The 23,649-nt window shown below is 36.9% G+C and overlaps 1 protein-coding gene across 1 annotated transcript; it reads left to right on the forward strand.

Annotated features, from left to right (window-relative positions):
* The first annotated feature begins 13,022 nt into the window (after nt 1–13,022).
* On the forward strand, nt 13,023–21,881 carry LOC137720330 (2-isopropylmalate synthase 1, chloroplastic). The gene is made up of 12 exons (XM_068459383.2): nt 13,023–13,932; nt 14,339–14,552; nt 14,639–14,719; nt 15,790–15,882; nt 15,981–16,067; nt 16,495–16,595; nt 19,305–19,338; nt 19,433–19,507; nt 20,525–20,608; nt 20,703–20,837; nt 21,142–21,287; nt 21,378–21,881. Exons 1-12 carry the CDS (start codon nt 13,211–13,213, stop codon nt 21,508–21,510), a joined length of 1,905 nt encoding a protein of 634 aa, XP_068315484.2. The 5' UTR covers nt 13,023–13,210; the 3' UTR covers nt 21,511–21,881.
* Nucleotides 21,882–23,649: the final 1,768 nt, after the last annotated feature.

Raw genomic sequence — 23,649 nt, forward strand, 5'->3', positions numbered from 1 at the left:
TGATCCTATATCAATTTCAAAATTATAACCTTAACTATAAATCTGGAAAGTTTGGTGATTAAAAACTTTTTACACAAAGAGCAGGGGACCACAAAATCAACTATGTACAAAGTGCTTTTTTTTTTAATACTATCCTTCATTTTTGCAACAATCGTTTTGTCTCGTTTCCAAATCATTTTATTTTCTCCTTATATCAACTTAAAGCCTCTAACTAGCACTAAAATTCTAAGAGATTGTAGGAAGGTTCGAAACAACACTTAAATAGGGAACATAAACAATTGTACATATTGTTTTGGCTCTCATAGATAGTTTCTTTATGACTAGTATGTTGGAAGTCTCTGTTAAATTATGTTTCATGTGTTTATTTGGTTGGAACATTAATGTTTATGCTTAAGTACTCATAATAAGTGACATTTACGTTTCACATACAGATATGTTTACATGAAAACTTTATACTTCAAAGAAATTGTTGTTTGGGAAGTTATACGAATGGGCACTTTAGCACCCATACTCGAAGTGAAATAATGGTCAAAACATTTGGGAAAGTTTGGGAAGTTAACTATGGGCTCAAGTCCCTTTAGATAGTGGACTACTATACCTAATAAGCTATGATAAGTCAAACCCATAGGTGTACATGGTTTGATTTTTAGTGAATTCTAACCTGTTGCAGTTTATCATGTTGAAAGTTTATGATTTATGTTTCTTTACCAATCTCTAAATATTAGTTTCACTAGAATGAAAGTTATATTCTGAAATGGAAATATGTGAACTATGTGCCTGATTACTCTTATGTAACTAGATTATGGTGTGATTTCAGGTTATATTTTTCTTGTAAGGCAAATATGTTATGTTTTGGCAATCTATGCTTACTAGGTTTGTGTAACTCATGATGCTACACTTTTGTTTTTCAAGTAATGAGCAGAATCAAGGGGACGGGGCGATCATTATCGATATTATAATAAAAAGCATTTTGTATTAATTGAAATGGTACAAAGGCTCTTTACTTTGGTATTGTAAACTTATATACTGCAAATGCACGTGTCATATTCCAATATTATATGAATTGTGGATTTGGGGGTGGGACAAATTGGTATCTTGACATCAGAGCTCAGGTTTCTTTTTGACAAATTTAACCAAAACAAAACAAATTCTTTTACAAGCTGGGATAGTAGTAGAAATTTTGTTAAGTGAAGTTTGATTTAAATACTTTATAAGAAGTGGAAGACTACTTTTGGTAAAGAAATATTTGTATTGCCTACCTAATGGGAATAAAAGGGTAATTTAGGGCTGGTGAGGATTTGAGGCTGACGGCAAGAAGAGGCTTCAAGTTCAGAGATGATTGCCATGGTAGAAATAAAGGGAGAGCTATCTGGGTAAAGAGTGAATGAAAGTGAAGGGAAAGAAAACCCAAACCGTTTATAAATATTAGCACACACAACAAACAAGCTCTTAAACTTCAATATTGGAAGAAGAAACATCCTACAGAGCCTAGACTTTAGCCCAGCCCTTAGCCTAGTCCCTTAAAAACTTAACTTTAGCCTAGCCCTTAGCCTAGTCCCTAAAAAACTTAGCCTACCAAACTCAATCATTTCCTTACCAACTACTATAACTATCTCGAAACACAACGAAAAGATAGAAAAATAGTAAAACTCCAAGTCTAAGGGCAAGCACAAGATATAATTGGCTTCGAAAAACAAGAAAATAAACGCACTAAGCAACTATTTAACTTCCCTGTGAGAAAAGACTTACAGTGTAATTATCAACTATCCATAGGCAAACATCCACACATAGGCACCCTTGGGGAAACCAAACGACTCTTCACCATCATTATTGGCTCCTTTCAACTCATTAACAAATTCATATAGAGGAATGAACGGGCAAAGACACTTTTTCTCTTTCTTAAATATGGGCCAAATACTCAGATAATATCTCAAGCTTTTAGGCGAAAAACTCAACTGGAAATTTCCAATAAACCCTAGATCTCTTCCAAATCTTTATGCCAAATTAGCCAGACTAAATTGACAAGGGTCAGTAGCTGATGAACTTAAATCTAGCATAAACTAACCATATACTTAATCTAATTGCCCCCCAAGCGCGATAAACCATTATCTCACACTTAATGGATAACATTTGATAAACTAAGCTCATTAAGCAAAATAACACATGCATTTAGCAATTAAATGGCGGAAGCATGCTTGTAGCTTGTGTGCACTTTAAAAAAAAAAAAAAAAAAACTTAAACCATGAAATTCAAAGCCCAGTAGTGGTGGTGAACCAAGACATAACTCAAATCACAAAGAGTTGAGAAACATTATACCTTCGAAGCACCACTTTGCTTAGCAAAGGTTAATCACCCATGAGAGGGCCTTCATTTCTCTTGCATCCTTGCTCCTTGGCTCCATGCATATGGATGGATGAACTTTGCTTCTTGGCTCCATGTTGGATTTGGATGGAAGAAATGATTCTTCAAAAGCCCCGAAAGGAGAGGGCCTCTAAGTTTCGACACCAAGGAAGGATTGAGGATGGAGATGAGTGATATGGGATGAAGAGATTACAAGTTATTTCCTTCCATATGGCTGGCCTCTGTAAGGAAGGAGAGAGTTTGTGTTTACTTAGATAAGATGAAGCACACTTTTATATCACCCAACAATTGAGAGGCAAACTTGAAATTAAAGACATTTACCCTCCATGGTCGGCCTCCCTATTGTTAGTGGACTAATTTCCCATTTTGTTTTAGTTATTGTATAACTTAACCTCAATGGACCTCGTGGACCAAAACTCATTTGGGCCCCTGAAGTAACTTAAGGCTCAATACGAAGTTTTCATCTTTGATTAATTAACTTTTAACTATTCTTAGCCATAAAAAAATTAAACTATTTAATTGTTCTTACTTAACTTCATTATTTCCTTCAATTACTACTTTAGACGGTGTGCGATCTATTAGATTTCTTTTAGTGAGGCATTAGGTGATTAGAAGTCTTACTCATAGAATGTGAATTGAACCTCACTTTCAATTCTCCTTTCAGTGATTATTTAACTTGAGGGCTTCCACAAACCATGAGTGACACCTAGTAGTATGTCATGGCTACCAAGCTAATCAAAAGAGGTTGGAGAACCTATTTAGTTTGGGATTACAATGCAATACAACCCTTCTCTAATTTAATACTCTTCATCACATTGTTTGGATGATAGTTAATTCATGTCTACTCTTCATCACATTGTTTGGATGATAGTTAATTCATGTCTACTATCTAGTGTGATTTTCTTGTCTATATGACTACCTTGAATGTGTTTTGGACAACTTCCTAAATCTCATTCATAATTTGGCCAGAGATGATTAATCATATCATAGAGTATTCTCCCTTAACAATTTGAAGGTTAGAGATCTCTTGTTGGACATTCACATACCGAAATGATTAAGTAGCTTAGCCTTAACTATGTCACCCTCAAATGGAATGCCTTTAACACAGTTAAAGACTAAGGACCTAACCATAAGATAAGTATGATGTTTCAGGTCAAATGACTACTTTGCAATATCCCAACGATGAGTTCTCATGTGACATGAGTATGAGAACTCCTTGTTGATTGCATTCAGTGGACTTACCCTCTTGAGCACCTTCATACTTGTCTTGATGTCATACACAACAATGACTCGAGACTAGTCACTCTCTTCGGAGAGAAGACATATCATGTACTGATCAATCTGGATTGTCAATTCAATTAGCAAGCATATGATCATGAACATTTAGGTTATGTGTATGAAAGAGAAATGTCTCATGAATCTAACTCCTATAGATCACATTCTCTTAATTACATATTCTTTGGACTTATCGTTTTAGCGTAAAACATTTAATGAGACAACTTTAAACAATAATCCTTGTCCTTACATTAAACTAGATTAGTTTAATATATGAAATGTTCATAAAATATTATCTTACAATTGGCTTTTAGACACATTTCCAACAACACCAATTTCCTGAACAAATTAGCCGAATCGAGGCCAAACAAGAGAAATTAGAAACCCCAATTCGGAACCCTAACCCTAACTCTAGCCCTTTCCTCTTTTCGACTCTCTTCCCTCCCATTGTACTTGTGTAAATTTATTTAGTTTGCAATTTAGTTCTTTCTAGTTACATATGAATCTCATAAAATTAGGAATCTAGGTTAGAGATAGTGGAATTTTTTTTTTTTTTTTGAGTATATCGATATTTTTACACTAAGGGGAGGGGGAGTTCGGCTAAGCCACACAATGGGCAGCCTAATTTAGTATGAGTTCGTCATCCACAAGATTCGAACCTAAGACCTCTCACTTCCAAGTGAAAAGGAATATCACTAGACCGTAGTATTGAGTGGTAGAGACAGTGGAAATTAGGAATGGTAGTATTTTAGTTTGTAATTAAATTTCATGTTGTTAGATATGTTTAATTAAAGGGCAATTGTCATTTTACAAAAGTATCGTGAAATTCGCACTTTGCTACCCTTAGTGTTTTTTACGTCTCACTTTCACACCTAAAGTTACAATTTGTTCTCAAAGTCCTACTTCCGTTAGTCTAGCCGTTAAATCTTTCGTTAAACGATGACGTGGCAAGCCTTTAGCCCCACCAAAAAAATTTAAAACTACTTAAAGATAAAAAATCTTATCTTTATTACTAAAAAAACGTAAGTATTGGAAATTGAAAAATTAAAATACAAAAGAAAAAAAAAAATCTCTCTACCACTCCCATCTCATCCCTTCCCTTGCAATCTCTTGCACATCATCCCCACCACCACCGACTCCTCCCCTCTATCTTTATCCTAGCAGATACTCCTCTGACCCGTGTCTTGATAGGATTAAAAGCACATTACAAAGTAGCACAAAAATGTCCTATTGATTTTCCTTATTGTTAACTAAGATTTGTCAATTGTAGCATATGAAAATAAGGGTCTTTCCCGAAAAAAGATTGTTTTATTGACACACCCCGACCTGGAATGTCCACTAGGGCTCCGAATCAAGCTGTGTTGGCCAACACCTGGAAGGTGATGAAGCCATAAAGTATAGTGATGTGGAAAATGGAATAAATTTAAGCCTAAAAGTGCCTAAGGACAAGAGTGCGTTGTGAGCGAAAACGAACCCATTTCACACCCAACGTCAGAGCATAAGTAAAGTACAGTAGTGTGGGTAAGGATCAAACCCTCAGAGGTAGCCACCTATACTGAGATTCGCCAATAATCCTTGTCCATACGAATTTTCAGCAGCTAAAACTTGGAGGGGAGAAAAACACAAAAAGTGAGTGGGTAAAAACAAAGCTTTTTGAAACCATTTCTCTTTCCAAAAATAATAAACCCTCACCTTAAAACCTGTATAATTTCCCAGAAAATAATAATACATACATATATAGAAGTCATGCTCGAGAGTAGTGAAAACCAAGTATATGCCATGTCAAGTATCTCAGCAATGAAATAAGTAAGCCGGGTGAAATAAATCAATGTAAAATGATGTCAGCCAAAGTCACCTAGCGTGACATGTATGGTTGAGTCTATAGCTCATTTACCAATTCCTGCAAACGAGTCGGAACCACCTAATGTGGTTTGTACGACATGCTGGGTGTAAATAAGTACGCTCAAGTGCTACGATCATGTAAAGGCTATGCGATAAATCGCAAGTCACCTACAAGTCGGAACCGCCTAATGTGGTCTGTACGATAAGTTGGCACTTGCCTTGGATCCAAGGTGAACGTGTGGTGCGGAAGGTGAACGATCACGTGAAGGCTAGGCCCTGGCCTCGGGCGAAGCACTAACACCGGGGTGTAGGATAAGGAGCACTAAATGCATCTAAACATAACCATACACACTGCAATAACTATCATCAATATGTACTCACTTGAAGCTTACCTGAGCATCCACAGCGTCATGCAATAATATGCATTTCTATACTAATGCATAAACTAAAATATAATGCAATTGACATGTCATTTAAAAACATAAATCCATTTAAAATAATTTCTAAGAAAATAGAAAACATATATACGTATGCATAGAAAACCAAAAGCCCACTCACCTAGAGTCTACGCTACAACTCCTTAGCATAAACATTAAGGCGTCACAAACGATCGGCGCCTAGAATAATTATCAAGCCACATCTCAGAATCCTTATCAATAGAACACATAACTTACATAAAACAAATCCCCAAGGATGTTCTAGAATGATTTGAGACCCATTGACCAAAAGTCAACCGTAGGTCAATGGTCGACGGTAGGGTCCACAACCCTACGTAACTTGATCCGGAAGATCCGCTCCTCGGATTTATGATCTGTAAATTTCAAAGATCTACATTATGCTTTTAGAATAACATACTAAAATTTCATTACGATCCAATGATTGGATCTCCCCCAATTGCAAATTCAAGTGCCGGTCAATGTTTTATTTTACGAACTTACAAGTCTAACTCGGAAAGATCCATACGACGGATTCCCGATCCGTACGTTCATATGGTCCTTAAATATTACGTACTATAATGTATTAAAGTTTGGTGACGATCCAACAGTCGGATTGTCGATTACTATTCTAATCAAGTGGTGGACCTTAATGGAACTTCGCCAGATTCTGCAGATTTTGCAGATTTCCTGGGCAATCTTTAGAACTCCATATCTGACTTGTTTCTCAACCAAATTCGACTCATAATATACCAAATTGAAGCTAGAGAAGTATATAACAAAATTATCCCTGCTTGGAGTCCAAATGATCGCCGGAGATGGCCAGAAAATGACCTGAAAGACGGCTGTCCGCGGGAAAACAGGGAAATTCGCCAGAATTTCTGATCAACCTTTCAACGTCCATAACTTTGTCAATACTCAACGAAATCAAGTGATTCAAAAACGAAAATCATAGCTCTTGATGAGACGAAGAGATTGGCACTTGGAAAATGGCTATATTGCCGTGATTTGACCAGAAAATGACTCGAAAATGGCGGAGGCCGCGGGAAACTGGGCAAACTTTAAATTGTTATAACTTTCTCATTTCTTCACCAAATTAAACGATCATGAAAATTTATCTAATCGACAAGAGGAATCGATTTATACCTGTTTAGAGTTCAAAATATGGCTGGAAATTATCTGAATCACGCCTAGAAGTCTCGCCCCAAAACCTTGTTCTTCGAACTCGTGTTTCGGGTTCGTTTTCAATGAAATAAAACTCAAAACTGGGTTTATGGCGGTGAAGACATGCAGATAATGGTGGTTTTGATGTTCAACAAGCCAAAGGATTTGGTGATGATGGTGGTTTGTTTCACGGGAGAAAGGAAGAGCCGAGAGAAAGAGTTAACAGAGTAGAGAGAGCTACAGAAGAAAAAAGAAAAAGAAAGAGAAAGAGTGTTCCAAAAAAGTGGGGGTGGCCCCACATGGCACTCATCCAATGGTCCGACAAAATACCATATGTTCAATTAATTATCAATTTACCAAAATATCCTCAACGCTTAAAGATTCGTAGAATCTTCGTTATAACTCCAAATTATATTCTGTTTGTACCCACGCGTTCGTAACGACGAGTACTACGATAATACGCCAAGAAAACGAGTCTTACATGACACGACATAGCAGTCAACAAGAGTCAACACTTTGCCTCAAAAGGCCCTTTCGTAAATTCACATTTAAAAATTATAAAAATCATAAATTTTTAGGAACGGGTCGCTACATTTATCTAACTATTTAAAATGTCACAAAAATTGGGTTGATGTCCTTACTGACCAGCCACCGAAAAATAATTATTAGACCAACTTACACTTATCTAAATTCAACGAAATTTTATATGTAGACAGTAGACACACAGAGGTACACTCATACAAAATTTTGGGATTTTTGGAGTTCATTTTGTGACAACCCGTTCCAAATTTTACGTTTTTATTTTATTTTAAAAGCATGAATTTACGAAAATGCCATAGAGGTAAATATTTTGACTTATATTGACCATCGTCTAGAGAGACGTATGACTTATTCTTTTAACATATTCTCGTAGTACTCATTGGTGTGAACGCATAGGCAAAAGCCGTTTGCGAGTCCAGATTATAACGGTATAGCTATGGACGTTTGAAAATGGTTATTTAAAGTTTAGTTATAAATTATTTGAATTCCCACCTTGTGGGAATAGTGGACCAATTAAATTAAAGGGACAAGGAATCAATTAGAGGAGAGGAGGAAAGCCTTCTGCCAATCGGAAAGAAAGAAGAAGAAAAAAAAAAAAAAAAAAAAAAGAAGGGAAGAAAGCTCCCAGCTTTCCCGTGCATTTTTCCCCTTGCGACCACCCATTTTCCAAGGCCTATTCCGGCCAACTCCGATGGATTTTTTCGACGCCACCACCACCATCTTGAAGCTCTCATTCCCCTCTACAAAACCCACCCAAGAACCACCTAGATTAACCACGGTATGCGACGGTTTGAGGCCACGAAAGTTGGCGGTTCTCACGGTGCTCCGGGCACCCTTTTTGATTTTCCGGCAAATCGGTAAAGTGATGGCCGATGCCACCACTTGGGCTTTGTATCCCATCATCACAGGAACAAAACCCAACCAATCTTGAGCCCGTTGGACCACTGTAGAAGATGAATCGACACCGGGAAGTTTTAGGCACCCGCTGGCTTTGTGGGCAAAATTGACCATCTTCCGTCCACTTTTGGACTTCGTGGCAGGTATGAAAGTTGCTCCACTCACTGAGATATTCATTTCTGTGAAGTTTGAGAATTTTTGGAAATAGTTGGATTTTCCGGCGAGTCGGGGCGGCGGACCGCCACCCCCGGCTGTGCGTGCGGCGGCGCGTGGCCAGTGGGCCGCCAATGCTATTTTTAGGCTATGTCAAATGTCTTGAATTCAGTTTTGTTATTTGAATGATGTAGGTTGATCGTTGGAACCTAAATTCATTACGATACGTTACTTGATAAAAATGTGAATCGACGATTCAACCGTGGGATCGTCACCAAACTTGGATACATTATAATACGTAATATTTAAAGCTCATAGGAATTTATGGATCGGGAATCCAACGTACGGATCTTCCCGAATTAGATTTGTAAGTTAGTAAAATAAATGTTAACCGCCACTTGGTTTTGGGCAATTGGTGGAGATCCGACCGTTGGATCGTAATGAAATTTTATTATGTTATTCTAGAAACATATTGTGTATCGTTGGGAGTTGCGGATTGGAAATCTGATATGAGGATCTTCCAGGTCGAGTTATACAGGGTTGTAAACCCTACCGTCGATCTTTGATCGACTGTTGACTTGTTGTCAATGGGTTTCAAACTATTTTAGAATGCCCTTGAGGTTGTGTTTTATGTGAACTACGTATTCTACTAATAAGAGTTCTGAGATGTGATTCGATAATTGGTCACAAGCACCAATCATTCAGGACGTCTCGATGCGTGCGTTAGAGAATCATAGCGTGGACTCCAGATGAGTGGATCTTTTCCTTTTTATCGTACATATTATTGAGAGTTCTATCGACACTTTTAAATTGATTAGGTATATTACCTTCATATAATTATTGTGAATGCTTGAAGTACTAATATGAACTACGAATGGCTTGATCCCTGTTTAGGGTATGTAGGCAGTCTAACGAGACGTTAGATGCAGCCATAATATATTTGAGACAAAAGCCTTATTTGGGAAATTGAGTAATGCGAAGGAAATTGGTAAAGGCAAGTTTTAGTTTTTTGAATTAGTTAGTTAAATTAGTGTTAATTGGATTGTCATTGATAATTATCCTGAAAATAAGTAGTTCGAGAGTATGGCGTTATTGATTGTACATTTCAAACCGTATTGTATATAATTGAAAATGCTATGATATGGTTGAGTATTAGATTGCATCATGGTATATCCATATGTATATTACTTGCACATAATTATTGGGAATGCTTTCAAGTGCAAAGGTGAACGTAAGACACCTAGGTAAGTTCAGGTGAGTTTATGGTATTAGTTGAATCGATTGAGTTATAGCATGACTACATTTATGTGTTAGCCAACTCCGATACTGTCGTACTGGTTGCCATGAGTTTCACATGTTATATTGAGATGCATTGAGAACTCATAAACCTGCACCCAGGTGTTAGTGCTCCCGCCCGTGGCCAGGGCACAGTCATTCACATGATGTTCACCTCTCGCACCTTACGCTCACCTTGGACTCAAGGTAGGTGCACATGCCTGTCGTATAGACCACTATAGGTGGTTTCGACTCGTAGGTGACTCGCGATTATTCGCCCAGTCTTCACGTGATCGTAGCACTTGAGCGTACTTATTTACACCCAGTCTTGTCATATAGACCACTAGAGTTGGTTCCAACTCGTGTGTAGGGATGTTTGATGAGCTATAAATTAAGTCGTACAGGTCACTATAGGTGATTCCCGACTTGTATGCTAGTATTGATTGATGAGATATGGATACCTGCACCCCGATGTTAGCGTTCCTGCCCGTGGCCAGGGCATAGTCATTCATATGATGTTCACCTCCTGCACCTTACACTCACCTTGGACTCAAGGTAGGTGCACATGCCTGTCGTACAGACCACTATAGGTGGTTCCAACTCGTAGGTGACCCGCGATTATTCGCCAAGTCTTCACATGATCGTAGCACTTGAGCGTACTTATTTACACACAGTCCTGTCGTATAGACCACTAGAGGTGGTTCCGACTCATGTGCAGGGATGCTTGATGAGATATGGATAAGTCGTACAGGTCATTAGAGATGACTCCCCACTTATATGCTAGCATTGATTGATGAGATATGAGTACAGTCGTACAAGTCACGTTAGGTGATTCCGGCTTATGTATCATTTTATATTTATTAAGTTCATTTGGCCTACTTGTTAATGCATTGTAGAGTCTATAGACACGGCATACCCGTGGTTTTGGCCATTTTTGAGCATGGGTGGATATATATATATATATATATATATATATATGTGTGTGTGTGTGTGTGTGTGTGTGTGTGTGTGTGTGTGTGTGTGTGTGTGTGTGTGTAGTACTGTCCTATAGAAAACGATAAGGGAATTACAGTGAGGGGTTATTACTGTTAGAAAGGTAATAGTTTCGGGAAGCTTGGTTTTACTGCTTACTCACACTTTCTGTTTTATACCCCCTTCAGGTTTTAACTGCTGAGTTCGTATCGACGAGGATATATGGCTAATCTTAGTATTGGTGGCTACTTTTAAGGGTATGATTCTTACCCACACTACTGCACTTTACTTATGCTCTGACATCGCGTGTGAAATGGGTTCGCTCCCACTCGTAGCGCACTCTGGTATTTAGACACTTTTAGGTTCAAATTTATTCACATTTTATACACTATCACACTTTATGGCTTCGTCACCTTCTAGGTGTCGGCCAACACAGCTCGATTTGGGGTCCTAGTGGACATTCCAGGTCGGAGTGTGTCACATTTGCTATTTTAATTAAATCAAACAAAACAAGACAGAAACAAAATTTAAATAATAAAAATAGATTATAGCTCACAAGTTAAGAAACCAAGTTAGGGGAATTGATTTCCACCCCCAAATAATCATGCAAACATGTTATGTTTCATTCAAATTCCTTTTATTTCTAGATGAAGATACTCAAGTTGGCTCAATGTTAGAACTCAACCTATTATTCTTTCTTATGTAGTTTGTTAAGAGAACGGCGTTTTCAACTTAACTTAGTCCCCAACATACAACCTAAAATGGCGTGTTCGTAGATTTAACAAGTAGAAATCATTACAAACGAAAAAAGTTTAAGTCATCATAAGACATTGTAAATACTGACATCTTACTTATCCTAGAAATTGGTTCCTAGGTTAATCACAATTAACAAGTACTACTCTAGAACATATGTAAGTCCTCATTCGACAAGGGCTGGGACACACATATTCATAGCATTAGAATCCTAGGTATGCTTACTAAGTATGCATCCATAGAAAACACATAAAGAATTCATCACTGAGACAAGTAGAGAAGCAATTTTCATCCTTTCATAAAAGAAATTGAAACGAAATGTCATAACATATTTGCAATCATATTCGAGGCTTCAAAATAGCCCCTAACTTCTAAAAATTAGTTACACATAATCCTTAAATAAAACCAAAAGAAAGACATGAGTTTGAGAAGATAAAACCGAAAGAAGAGAATGGCAAAATTTCCTCATTCCTCCTCTATTGCTTTTGTCAGCTCCCTTTTCTCCTTGCATTTTATTTTTGTTCTATTTTCTTCTTTTCTTCCCACCTTGCCGCTGCAACCTGCAGCATTCTTGCTTTTCTTTCTTCTAAAATTTTCAGTCAGCCATCTTCTTATTTCTCTATAACTCACCCCACTTATAGCCATTTAGTGATGACAATAAGTGAGAGGACATGGTAAAACAATTGTAACTCTATGGGAAACCTTTATGCCAATTACTCCCACTTAATCCTCATCTTTAATTCCATTTCCTTAGATATTTGAATAGGTGTTGGCTGGCTGGTGGTTTTCTTGGCTGGTAGGATTTATTGGGTTTATTGTTTTCATTGCTTCTTACAAACTGTTCAGCCTCCTAGGAACCTTTCAGTGATAAAACAGACATAACTTCTTATAGAAAAATGATATTGACAAGCCGCAAAATGCTCCAAAAATTGACATCCGTACCTTTCCAAGCATATAAGGCTCATTCTCTAATTCGTTTTGAGCTATTTGCAACTTGTTTCCAAAGTCAATTGATCTGCACAGACAGTTTTGACGAATTTGTTATTTAAACTCCCACTTGTGCTATTTTTCTCCTTTTTTGCTTGAAAAATCCTATAAAACACAAAAACAAAGTAAATAGCTTAAAAATATAAAGAACTAACTAAAAATAAATAAATGAATTTAATGTAAAATATATATAAATATAAGCTCATGTCCATCCGTGCGTCTAACATGTTCGTGTAGTTCTCTCCAAACAATTTTTTATGATTTTAAATTTTGGTGAGCCAAACACCTGCTACGTTAAACAATGGATAATTTAACGGCTAATGGAGTATGATTTTGGCAGAAATTTCTTTAAAATTGGGAACGTGTTGCGTATCAATGGAAATGGAAATAGGGAGAATCCGAATCCCAAAAAACACGAGGGTAAGGGTAAAAAATTAGATGGGAATGATAAAACAGCTAGCTAGCCACTAGCCGCCGCTTGCATAGCATATCATAGCATCGCAACCCAGTGGTTCTGCTTCTACTGCTTCTGCTCAAACCAGGAACCAACTTCAACCATGGCAACTGTCTGCACGCACCCTAAAATTTTACCAACACCGGCAGCCACCGTTTCCTCCATCAATATCCCCAAGAGCTCCGAATCCCAACTCCTCTTCCGCTCACATTTGCACAACCCCAAGACCCCCAATTTTCTAGTTTCCCCTCCCAATCTCCACACCACCTCTAACCCCCACCGCCTCAAACCCCACATTCTCTGCTCTCAAACTGACAACCCCAAACCTACTCGCCGCCCTGATTACATCCCTAACCGCATCTCCGACCCTAACTACGTCCGCATCTTCGACACCACTCTCCGCGACGGTGAGCAGTCCCCTGGTGCCTCCTTGACCTCGAAAGAGAAACTCGACATTGCTCGGCAGCTTGCAAAGCTTGGGGTTGACATAATCGAGGCGGGTTTCCCAGCCTCTTCCAAAGACGATGCCGAGGCTGTGAAGATGATTGCAAAGGAGGTTGGGAATGCAGTTGACAAGGACGGTTATGTTCCTGTCATTTGTGGATTGTCACGGTGCAATAAAAACGATATTCAGACGGCATGGGACGCTGTGAAGTACGCCAAAAGGCCAAGGATTCATACTTTTATTGCCACCAGTCCCATTCATTTGGAGTATAAACTGAGGAAGAGCAAGGAGCAGGTGATTGAAATTGCGAGGAACATGGTCAAGTTTGCCAGGGAGTTGGGATGCGATGATGTTGAGTTTAGCCCCGAAGATGCCGGGCGGTAAGCTTGTAACTTTGACTAAACCTTGGATGAGCTCATTTGAAAGTGTTTTTAAAATAGTTGAAAGTGCTTCTGGTGAAAATATTTTTGAAACCAATTCTTAGTATATATACAAGTTAGGTGGTTCATCACTTTAACTGCTTTTAGAACCCAAAAACGTTTTCAGTCATTTTAAACACTTCCAAATGAGGCTTATATCTTTGAGCATGTGTTTCTAGTGTATTGTGGTGTAGTTTTGGGATCTCTGTCCAGAAAGCCTACTTGGTTTGTTTGTCAGGAAAAGAAAATGGTTATATGCTTTAGTTTGCCCGTGTATGTTGATGGTATCAATTCTGCAAATTATTAAGCTTATATTTGTGTTTCTGAGTACGATTTTCCTCATCTTCCTTTTCCCATACCCTACCAGATCCGAAAGGGAATTTCTATATCAGATTTTGGGTGAAGTTATTAAGGCCGGGGCAACAACCTTGAACATTCCTGACACCGTAGGTTATAATGTGCCAGAAGAATATAGTCAGTTGATTGCTGACATAAAATCTAATACCCCTGGAATTGACAACGTTATCATTTCTACTCACTGCCAAAATGATCTTGGACTTTCTACTGCCAACACTTTAGCGGTATGCCTTTATTTATGTTTCGGTGTTCTTATTACGCTCCTAATTAATAACACAATGCACTCACATCTTATCTCATCCATGTCCAGGGGGCATGTGCAGGTGCTAGGCAATTGGAAGTAACAATCAATGGCATTGGTGAAAGGGCTGGGAATGCTTCATTAGAGGAGGTGAGCGTTACTTCTGCAGCAACATAAATTTGCATACTTTCCAGATTAATTTGTGTAGTTGAATTTGAAAATTTTATCAAATAAAGTGCTTTTTATGAACTTGATGCCAACAGTGTCCACTTAAATTTCATGTTATTATTGGCAACAAATAACATCTCCAAGATGTCTTGCTAATTTCCTCCAAGATGTCTGGCTTAGAAATTATTGCTAAGTTGGAAGGTGGAATGTGCATCTTGTATGGGAAGGAAACAGTGACTGTTTGGCAAATTGGGAAATTGGTGAGTAAAGCTAAAGAGGATGGAGGGATGGGTTTGGGAAATTTAACGCTAAAAAATTAGGTGCTGCTTGCCAAATGGCTATGGAGATTTCCTGAGGAAAGGGATGGTTTGTGGCATAAGGTAAAAGTAAATATGGGATAGCAGAAATTGGTGGGATTTCTAATATCGAGTCTAATGGGAGCTGCCAGAATCCTTGGAAGGAACTGAAGGATATGAAGATTTTGTAGAAATTCTGAAAGTTGGCAGTTGAGAAGTGTTGGAACTGAAGTTTTCGTGATTTTGGGTTTTAATTCTTATATTCTAACCTCATTTAGAAAGATTCTGATATGGGTTTTAATTCTTATATTCTAACCTCATTTAGAAAGATTCTGATACGTGTTCGAAGATATTACAGAGTTATTCATGTCCTGTGCTGATACAGTTTGAATATGTCTTCTGGATAAGTTTCTGTGCTACATGTTTCTAGCATCTTACAACATTTTCATCCATCTTGTTACCCAACAGTATTCAAGAATTCACTGATTAATTTGATGCTTTCCTATGTAAATTGGTGCCAAAACTATCTGCTTTGTGTCGTTTGCATTCTTCGTTAGGAAATATGACTGAACCTTAAAATTTTCTTTCTGAATATGGCTTCTTCATGTTTCTGGGGCAACATGGATCATCTTCGAATGTATTACATTGTTTTATACTGTTTGACTCGGTCCTTAAAACATTTATCTGCAGATGTTACTCTTCATATGCTCTTCTTGTTTTCCTTTATATTACAATTTTAGTCAAATATATGTGCAGGTTGTCTTGACCTTAAATTGCCGCGGGGAGCATGTTCTTGGGGGCCTTTATACCGGAATCAATACTAAGCATATCTATGTAACGAGCAAGATGGTACCTCGTTAACTGCTTCTGGAACTTCAACCAGTTACTCCTCCATTACTGTAAGTCCTTTTTATTAGAGTTTCTTACTGAGTGATTTGCTTGTTTAGGTGGAAGAGTACACTGGGTTGCATGTGCAGCCACACAAGGCTATTGTTGGAGCTAATGCTTTTGCACATGAAAGTGGTATCCATCAGGTTTGTCTATTTGATGGCTTATCATCTGCCTAACCCATATAACCTGCTGATTCTTTCTATGGCTGATAGACTTTTGTCTATTTTAAGGGAGGTGTATTTAATTTGTATTTATACAGACTTTTGTAGACTTCACAAATTTTCTACGGCTGGTTTTTGTTGAAAAATAATTTTAATGGACTCCATAAAAGTTGTGATAGAATTACATAAAGAGTTTTATAAACTTTTACAGACATGTTTTCTACATTCATCTTTCCCATCTTCCCAAAACACAATCATGGCTTCTTTAGTTATCACCGTCAAAGGTCTTTAAAGTCCACCAAAGTTCTAATTGAGTACACCTCCCCTAAATGTCTTTGCTAATTTCCATGTTTCAGATTATACATTGAGTTTGTTAATATGTATTTGTAAAAGGCTTTCTGATCTGTAGGATGGAATGCTTAAACACAAAGGCACATACGAAATTATATCTCCTGAAGATATTGGGTATGAACGGTCCAATGAAGCTGGTATTGTTCTTGGGAAACTCAGGTATTGTATTCCTGTTATGCTAATTCTAATATGTGGGCTTGTATACATTTTTTTTTTTTTTACCTGTATGGTATCTTGCATTGATAAACACAAAATGCAACAAGTAAGCACTCTATTCCTCGTATTGGAATGATTAATAACCACGTTACTAAGGAATAGCTTCTTAATTTTCTACATCCTACTTGGTGGCTGGCTGAGGTGTTTAGTAAACCTTGAGAATTGTGTGTTCTATCTGTATCGTAAGTGAACCATGGTTTGTGAATCTGGCTATTGAATTACTATAAACAGGCTGTGAAGTTCATGTTAGAGCATCCCTCTCAGTTAATAGTATCTTACTTATGTGCACCAAGACCAATTTAGTGGCTTTTTCATCATGATCACACCAGAAGTTATGCAATTAATATTTGGGAGCTTTAATGAAAAGGGTTTGGGCTAAGTTTATTTTAACCAAAAATCATCTTATAACTATGAAACATTCTTAAATTATAATGAAAAGGACAAAAGTTTAATATAATAAAAAATAAAATAAAAAACTGGCACGCACGACCGTATATCACACACGCTATTTCTGAAACTGAACAGGACTACACTTTTCTGAAACTTAACGATACTGTACTATTTCTGAAACTAAACGGTACTACACTATTTATGGAACTGAACACTATTTTGAAAACTGAACACTAATTATTTCTAAAACTAAACACGAGTGCTACACTATTTCTGAAACTGAACACCGGTACTACACTATTTCGGAAATTGGACACGGGCACTATTTTTGAAGCTGAACATAGGTTGGCTTGGACTGACTATTTTTTAAACTGAATATGGCATCTCTCCAGGAAGTCTAACGACCATTCTTCTCTCTCCTCTTCTTGAATTTTCTTGGCACTTTCTCACCTTCCAAACACCTTTTCTTCTTCTATTTTTCTTCGATTCTCATCAAATTTTCTCTGAATATCTTCAATTTCTTAGCTTTCTACACCAGTTACTTAATTTTCTTCCATTATACGCACATATGCGGCTTCCTCTTCTCCTCCACCTACAATCTCACATTCTTCCTCTGCAAAATCGAAAAATAACACAAATCAAATACAAAAATATCCATCAAATAATCAAAAACCAAAATTGTCCAAATTCGTCAAATTTCTGTGCTCTGAAATATGCTCCTCCACCTACAATTTGCAGTAGCATTTTTCAGTTTTGTTGGGCTTGGGCCTCCGCCCAGCGTTCATCAGATTTCTAATTAATTTTGTACAGAAGGAATGAACAAATTTGTGATGGTGATGGTAGAAGTTTCAGAGCATAGAAATGTAAATTTGGGCCTCCGCTCAGTATATGTTAGAATGTGGGATGACATATGCTAGAATATGGTGATGATATATGAGCAACTAAAAGAAAGTATATTTCTGTTGATATATGTTAGAATCTGGTGATGATATATGAGCAACTAGAATTGATAATGATGGTAGAATTTTCAGAGCATATTACAAAGTAAAGGGAGTGGGTGTTCGTGTTGCACACGCTGGGCTATGTATTTTTTATTTTTTTTTTCTTTCTTTTGTCCTTATTATTAAGTAAAGTTATTAGATGGTTTTTTTGGTTAAAAATTAAAATGCAAAGTTTTGAAGCCCTTTCATTAGTTTTCCTTTAATATTTTACTTTTTTATTATTAATCTTTAAACTTCCTATCGAACTTGGGTTTAGATAGTTAATTGAATTTGCTAATCATCGGAACTATTTAGCTTTGCAACTTTAACTGCTCTTCAACTTTTGACTTTCATAATCAAGTTAACTTTTTCCAACAAATTGCTTCTCTTCCGGTTTGTAAGATGCAACAAATTGTTTCTTTCAAGTCAAACTTTCAACATGTAATGGATTGTTTGATATTGTTTTCATTTTTTTTGTTTCAGTTTTTTATTTCATTTGAATTTTTTTATTTAGGGCTGAAGAATATTTAATTTTCTTTTATTATTATCCTTTTTACAGGGGAGGTGCATATGCATGATTCCATGTACATTCCCTAATATCTTCTTTACATCTGACTCTTTTCAAAATCTTTGTTTATAATCAAAACAGATTCCAAAATTAAAATTTGTTACCAAACGAGCTTTGATCTTTTGTGTTTTATTTTGAGACTTTGGACCTTCCTCTTCCAACTATTTTCATATTTTTTTCGATCACACTTTCACTTCAGTGTTGGATCAATACAATGCTTTCAGATTTAAAGACCTGGGGTTGGGAGGGAAGGATCTGAATAGTTGCAGTTTGGTAGATTGTTAAGTTGAATTTGTGAATCCATAAATACAAGTTCGTGGATGTAGACTCCATTTGCTTCTTAATGTGAGTTCTTATCATATAATAATTAACCACTTTATGCATGTCATGCTACCATGATTGAACTAACATGCCTTTTGTTCTCTTAATGTACTGTTCTTCTATTTCTTGGGGAAATATTAGTGTAGCCAAAGGTCAAAATCTATCAAGAAAGAATGAGCTCATTAAGAATCTTGAAGCCTTGGCTACTTATTCAATAAGATAAAAAGCACCATTTGGTTTATTTTATTTTATTTTATTTCCACTTAAACATGGATGAACAGTTGTTTACTTTATTGGAATTTACCTATTTTTACGTGTGACAAACTCGTTTACTCCCTCAAAATAGTAAATTTTCGTTTCCTTTTTGTTCTGGGTGTAATGCTTTTTCTGCAGTGGACGTCATGCTTTGAGAAACCGACTTGCAGAGGTATGCAATGTGTCTTATTCTTTGCAACGTATATCTATTAAATTTGTTAGTTTCATTTATGCACCTCCCTTATGCTCTTCTTTACTCTTGGTAGCTTGGCTATGAGCTTGAGAATGATCAACTTGCTACTATATTCGAGCGTTTCAAAGCTGTAGCCGAACAGAAAAAGGTAAATTTAAAGGTGTAACAGTATCCCCATGTTTACGTAGTAGGTATGCTTCTCTTATATGGTAACTTATAAACTGCAAGGATGAAAATGTTGATCTTGTACAAATATTGGTAGTTGAGGTTTACTGGTCATCCATGTTTAAGTGAATATTGGTAATTATTACAGAAACAACAGAAGATTGCTGTAAACTGAGAAAACTGTGAGTAAAGTCTTGGGAAATGCTGAATCAATAATAATGCATTGATCAAACCTGTAAGCTTCCATGATAAATATATAACATCTATAGGTGAAATTGTTTGTAACGTTGGCACCTAAGCATGACCATCATATGGGAGAGTTTTGGGTTGATTGCTTTTGGACACTGACAAATTCATCTCATTGTTGCAAAATTAAGGATATCACTATATCGTCTAATATGCCCGTAGAGGAAAAAATCACCTCCACCATTTGCTTGCCTAACAAATAACTTATACAATATCTAGTGCCCGTTTGCTCTGCTGCCACCAATGCATTACTAGCTATTGAAGATTTTGCAGTGAATATTGGGAAAACAAGGCTTACCTGTGTTTCAACTGGTACAATGGTAAACCTTAATTTTGAATAAGCTATTCTAATATTGGTGGGTCCTGCCCATAAACGAAAATATAGGCCAATATTTTGGTGGTATGGACCGGCATAGTAAAGAGTGGTCAACCTCAAAAGATATTGCTTGTTATTTTAATTTTCCTAAAAATCCTACGCAAACACCATTAAGACAGTAAACTTCTTGTCAGATGAGTTATTCCCTCTCCTGAATTCCTCTTTTGTTGACGTATGGTAATTTTTTTTCTTGAAAGACAAGACTCCGAAACATTGGAATCTGCATAGGAACCATTGAATTGATTCAGATGTGCAGTGAAGATGGATTTTTGACCAAATAAAATCTGACACATATCAATCTTTAACATATTTATATCCTGTTTTGGTGCATCAAGATATTCTTGTTTGAACTCATTTTTTGAACTGTTGGTATCCCAGAGTATAACTGATGCAGATCTCGGAGCATTGGTGCGAGATGAAGTTTTTCAGCCAGAAGTTGTCTGGAAGCTTCATGATCTACAGGTTTTTTGAGATAGTGTTTTACCATGTTCATTTTGTGCCCCATGAGTTATAAAGAGTTAATCATCTCTAATGTACTTGGACTGTGGATGGTCAGGTTACCTGTGGAACTCTTGGTCTGTCTACAGCAACTGTTAAACTAATTGATGCTGATGGGAGAGAACATGTGGCATGTTCAGTTGGAACAGGTCCCGTAGATTCAGCTTACAAGGCTGTTGATCTGATTGTGAAGGTTTGATAAGACCATTTGTTTTCACCACTTCAATTTTATTTACTTTTTATGCTTGAAATTTTTTTGTTGCAATATACTTGTACTACTGTTGAAGACAATTTTCTAGCTTGCCGTGTCTGCTTCGATGAGTTTATGACTTAAAAAAATTTGTCACTGAAGATGAATGATGGACGATGATGATCACACAACTTATCGTTGAATTTTTTTATATTGTGAAACTTTATTTTCCCATAAGCTGGACATGTGCTACCACAACATTATATGCCTGTGTTGTAAAACAGTTTGTTGACTCTCTGCATAGCAGGAACCGGTAACGCTCATTGAGTACTCTATGAATGCGGTAACAGAAGGAATTGATGCAATTGCTACTACTCGTGTGGTAATCCGACTGGAAAACAGTCATACGGTTACTCATGCTCAAACTGGAGAATCAGTCCAGCGGACATTCAGGTTTGGTGTCTATAAGTCAGCTTTTTTTCAGATACCTTGTTCTATTCGCCTATTAACAGTATGAAATTCTGTATTGTCCTCTCGTGACAGTGGAATTGGGGCAGGAATGGATATTGTTGTCTCTAGTGTCAAGGCCTACATCGGTGCATTGAATAAGATGATGGGTTTCAAGGAAAGGTCGCCGCCAAAGTTTCCAGCTGAACGAAAAAAAGTGTCTGCATGAAGGGTGGTAGGTGCATTTTGCACGTGATGTGTGAGCTCTCAAATCATGGTTCCATTTGGTTTCTTGTACAAAGATGTCGAGAAATTCACTTCAGGGACGACATGGATTTGCATTCTTGTGTTGCAGTGTTTTGGAAGAGAAAGTGTTCATAGATTTTGTACCATGGAATTGAACTTGGGTGCGCTTTGTTTTGAATTTATTTTAGTACTATCGAAATAGTTTTTTGTTATGAATTTTTAGGCATTCAATTGTGAAAACCAAAATAGGGCCTCATATCATTGTAGAACCATGGTAAAATGTGTGTGTGTGTTTTTTTTTTTTTTTTTTTTTTTTTTTTTTTGGGTAATTAATTTAATCGGTTTGAAACTCCAGAAGTACAGCTGTTGGATTTGAATTTGAGCTGTTGGAATTGAAATTTCGGTTGGGAATTTCAGGGGAAGAAAGTATTAAAAAAACAGTGAGAGGAAATTGTTTGAGTGCCCTCCTTGCCGCTCCTTGCTCAAATTTTGGTGACTCTTCTGGTTGTTGTTACCGCTCTCTCAAATTTTATTAAACGATAGTGTTAGTAGAGCTAAATTGTTAAATGTTAGGAGGAGGTGATTGGTGAGAATTGAACCTGCATCAAGGAGCATAGGCATTATTGTTTTCTGCCATTGCGGTAAAGCACAATTTGCACTAAAGAAACAGCTTTTATTAAAAAAGTCATTATGCACTTGTAACTTATTTACTGAAACATAAAAACAAGATATATTACCTTAAAAATGTAAGGTTCTTCCGTAAAACCAATAGTAAGATAGAATTGGACTAATCACTTAAAAACATATGCAAGATTCATTCTTTTTCCAATATTTGATTATCATTAAGAACAGGATGATTTGGAAGGTTGCATTTTTTATATATTTTAAATTGCAGAAAATCGCACACCTAGGCTTAGTGTAGCTAGTTAGAGTATTGTGTTCTTATTAATTCGAATCCCGGTGACCCCGTCTCCTCTGTTGAGAGAGAGAGAGAGAGAGAGAGAGAGAGAGAGAGAGAGAGAGAATCTAACCCCATAAATGGTGAGGATTTGGAAGATTTGCCTTTTTTCCTGCAACAAAAGGTATCTCTCGTTTCTGTAATATTCTTCGATCTCAAGTTCTCTAAGAAGGAAGAAATGCAATGAGTTGCATCAATTTCACAACTTTCAAGCTTATACGCATTTGCAATTTGATTTTGCATTACAAGGTGTTAAAATTTAAGTATCACATTGGGAAATTGAGAAAATGAAATATATGTGTACGGTTTCACTCCTAATAACATTGAGACCTTTTGTGGTAAAAATTCAATGCCTAATAATAGGTAGTTAAGTTGGGGCAATAACTCGTCTATCTGAATATCTGACATGGTATAAGAGCAGGTTAGATTGTGGGTCTTGTGGGTTCTAATTGTGCTCGAGTTACTGATTTAATGTAACACCATGCTTCCACGCTTAATGGTCCGTTGTGAGATTGGTTGCACGTGTGGCCCACCATGTGGTGATATCACGTGAAGGGAAGTGTTGAATATAAGTCTAACATTGGGGAATTGAGAAAATAAAATACAGTATATAAGTGTGCGGTTCCATTCCTAACAACACCGGTTCTTTTTGTGATAAAAACCCATCTTGCAATAGGTGGTTGTGTGGGGACAATATGAGTGTAGTTAGGAGTGTGTGAAGTCTAGACGTAGTTGTTTTGGCTTTCCTTGTCAATCTTGTAAGTATGTACCACATCTAGTATTTAGATCAATTTTCCTTAGAATATGCATTTGCATTTTACATCTAAATTTATTATGCATTCTAATTAGTGAAGTTGTCTAGCCAATTTATGCATACATTTTACATGCAAGATGGGAACAATTCAAGACAACCCACATAGGTTGGATGACACCTTTTATCTGAGAACGAGCTATCACCCTTTATCTTTTATAATGGTTTTAGTATTTGGCACATGTCTTGTAGTGTACTTGGCTGCTACAAACAAAAATACAGTTGTTTTAAAAGGGTTGTGGGTTTTTAATTTTGGGTAGGAAATTCATCTTCAAAAAGGGAGTGTCTTTGTTTTTCCTCTCCAACTCAAATCTCCTAGAAGCATCAAGCATGGTCTGGGTGCCACAAGGCGA

Source organism: Pyrus communis, chromosome 1 (genome assembly GCF_041283825.1).
Source record: "Pyrus communis isolate YQ-2024b chromosome 1, ASM4128382v1, whole genome shotgun sequence".
Classification (NCBI taxonomy): Eukaryota; Viridiplantae; Streptophyta; class Magnoliopsida; order Rosales; family Rosaceae; genus Pyrus; species Pyrus communis.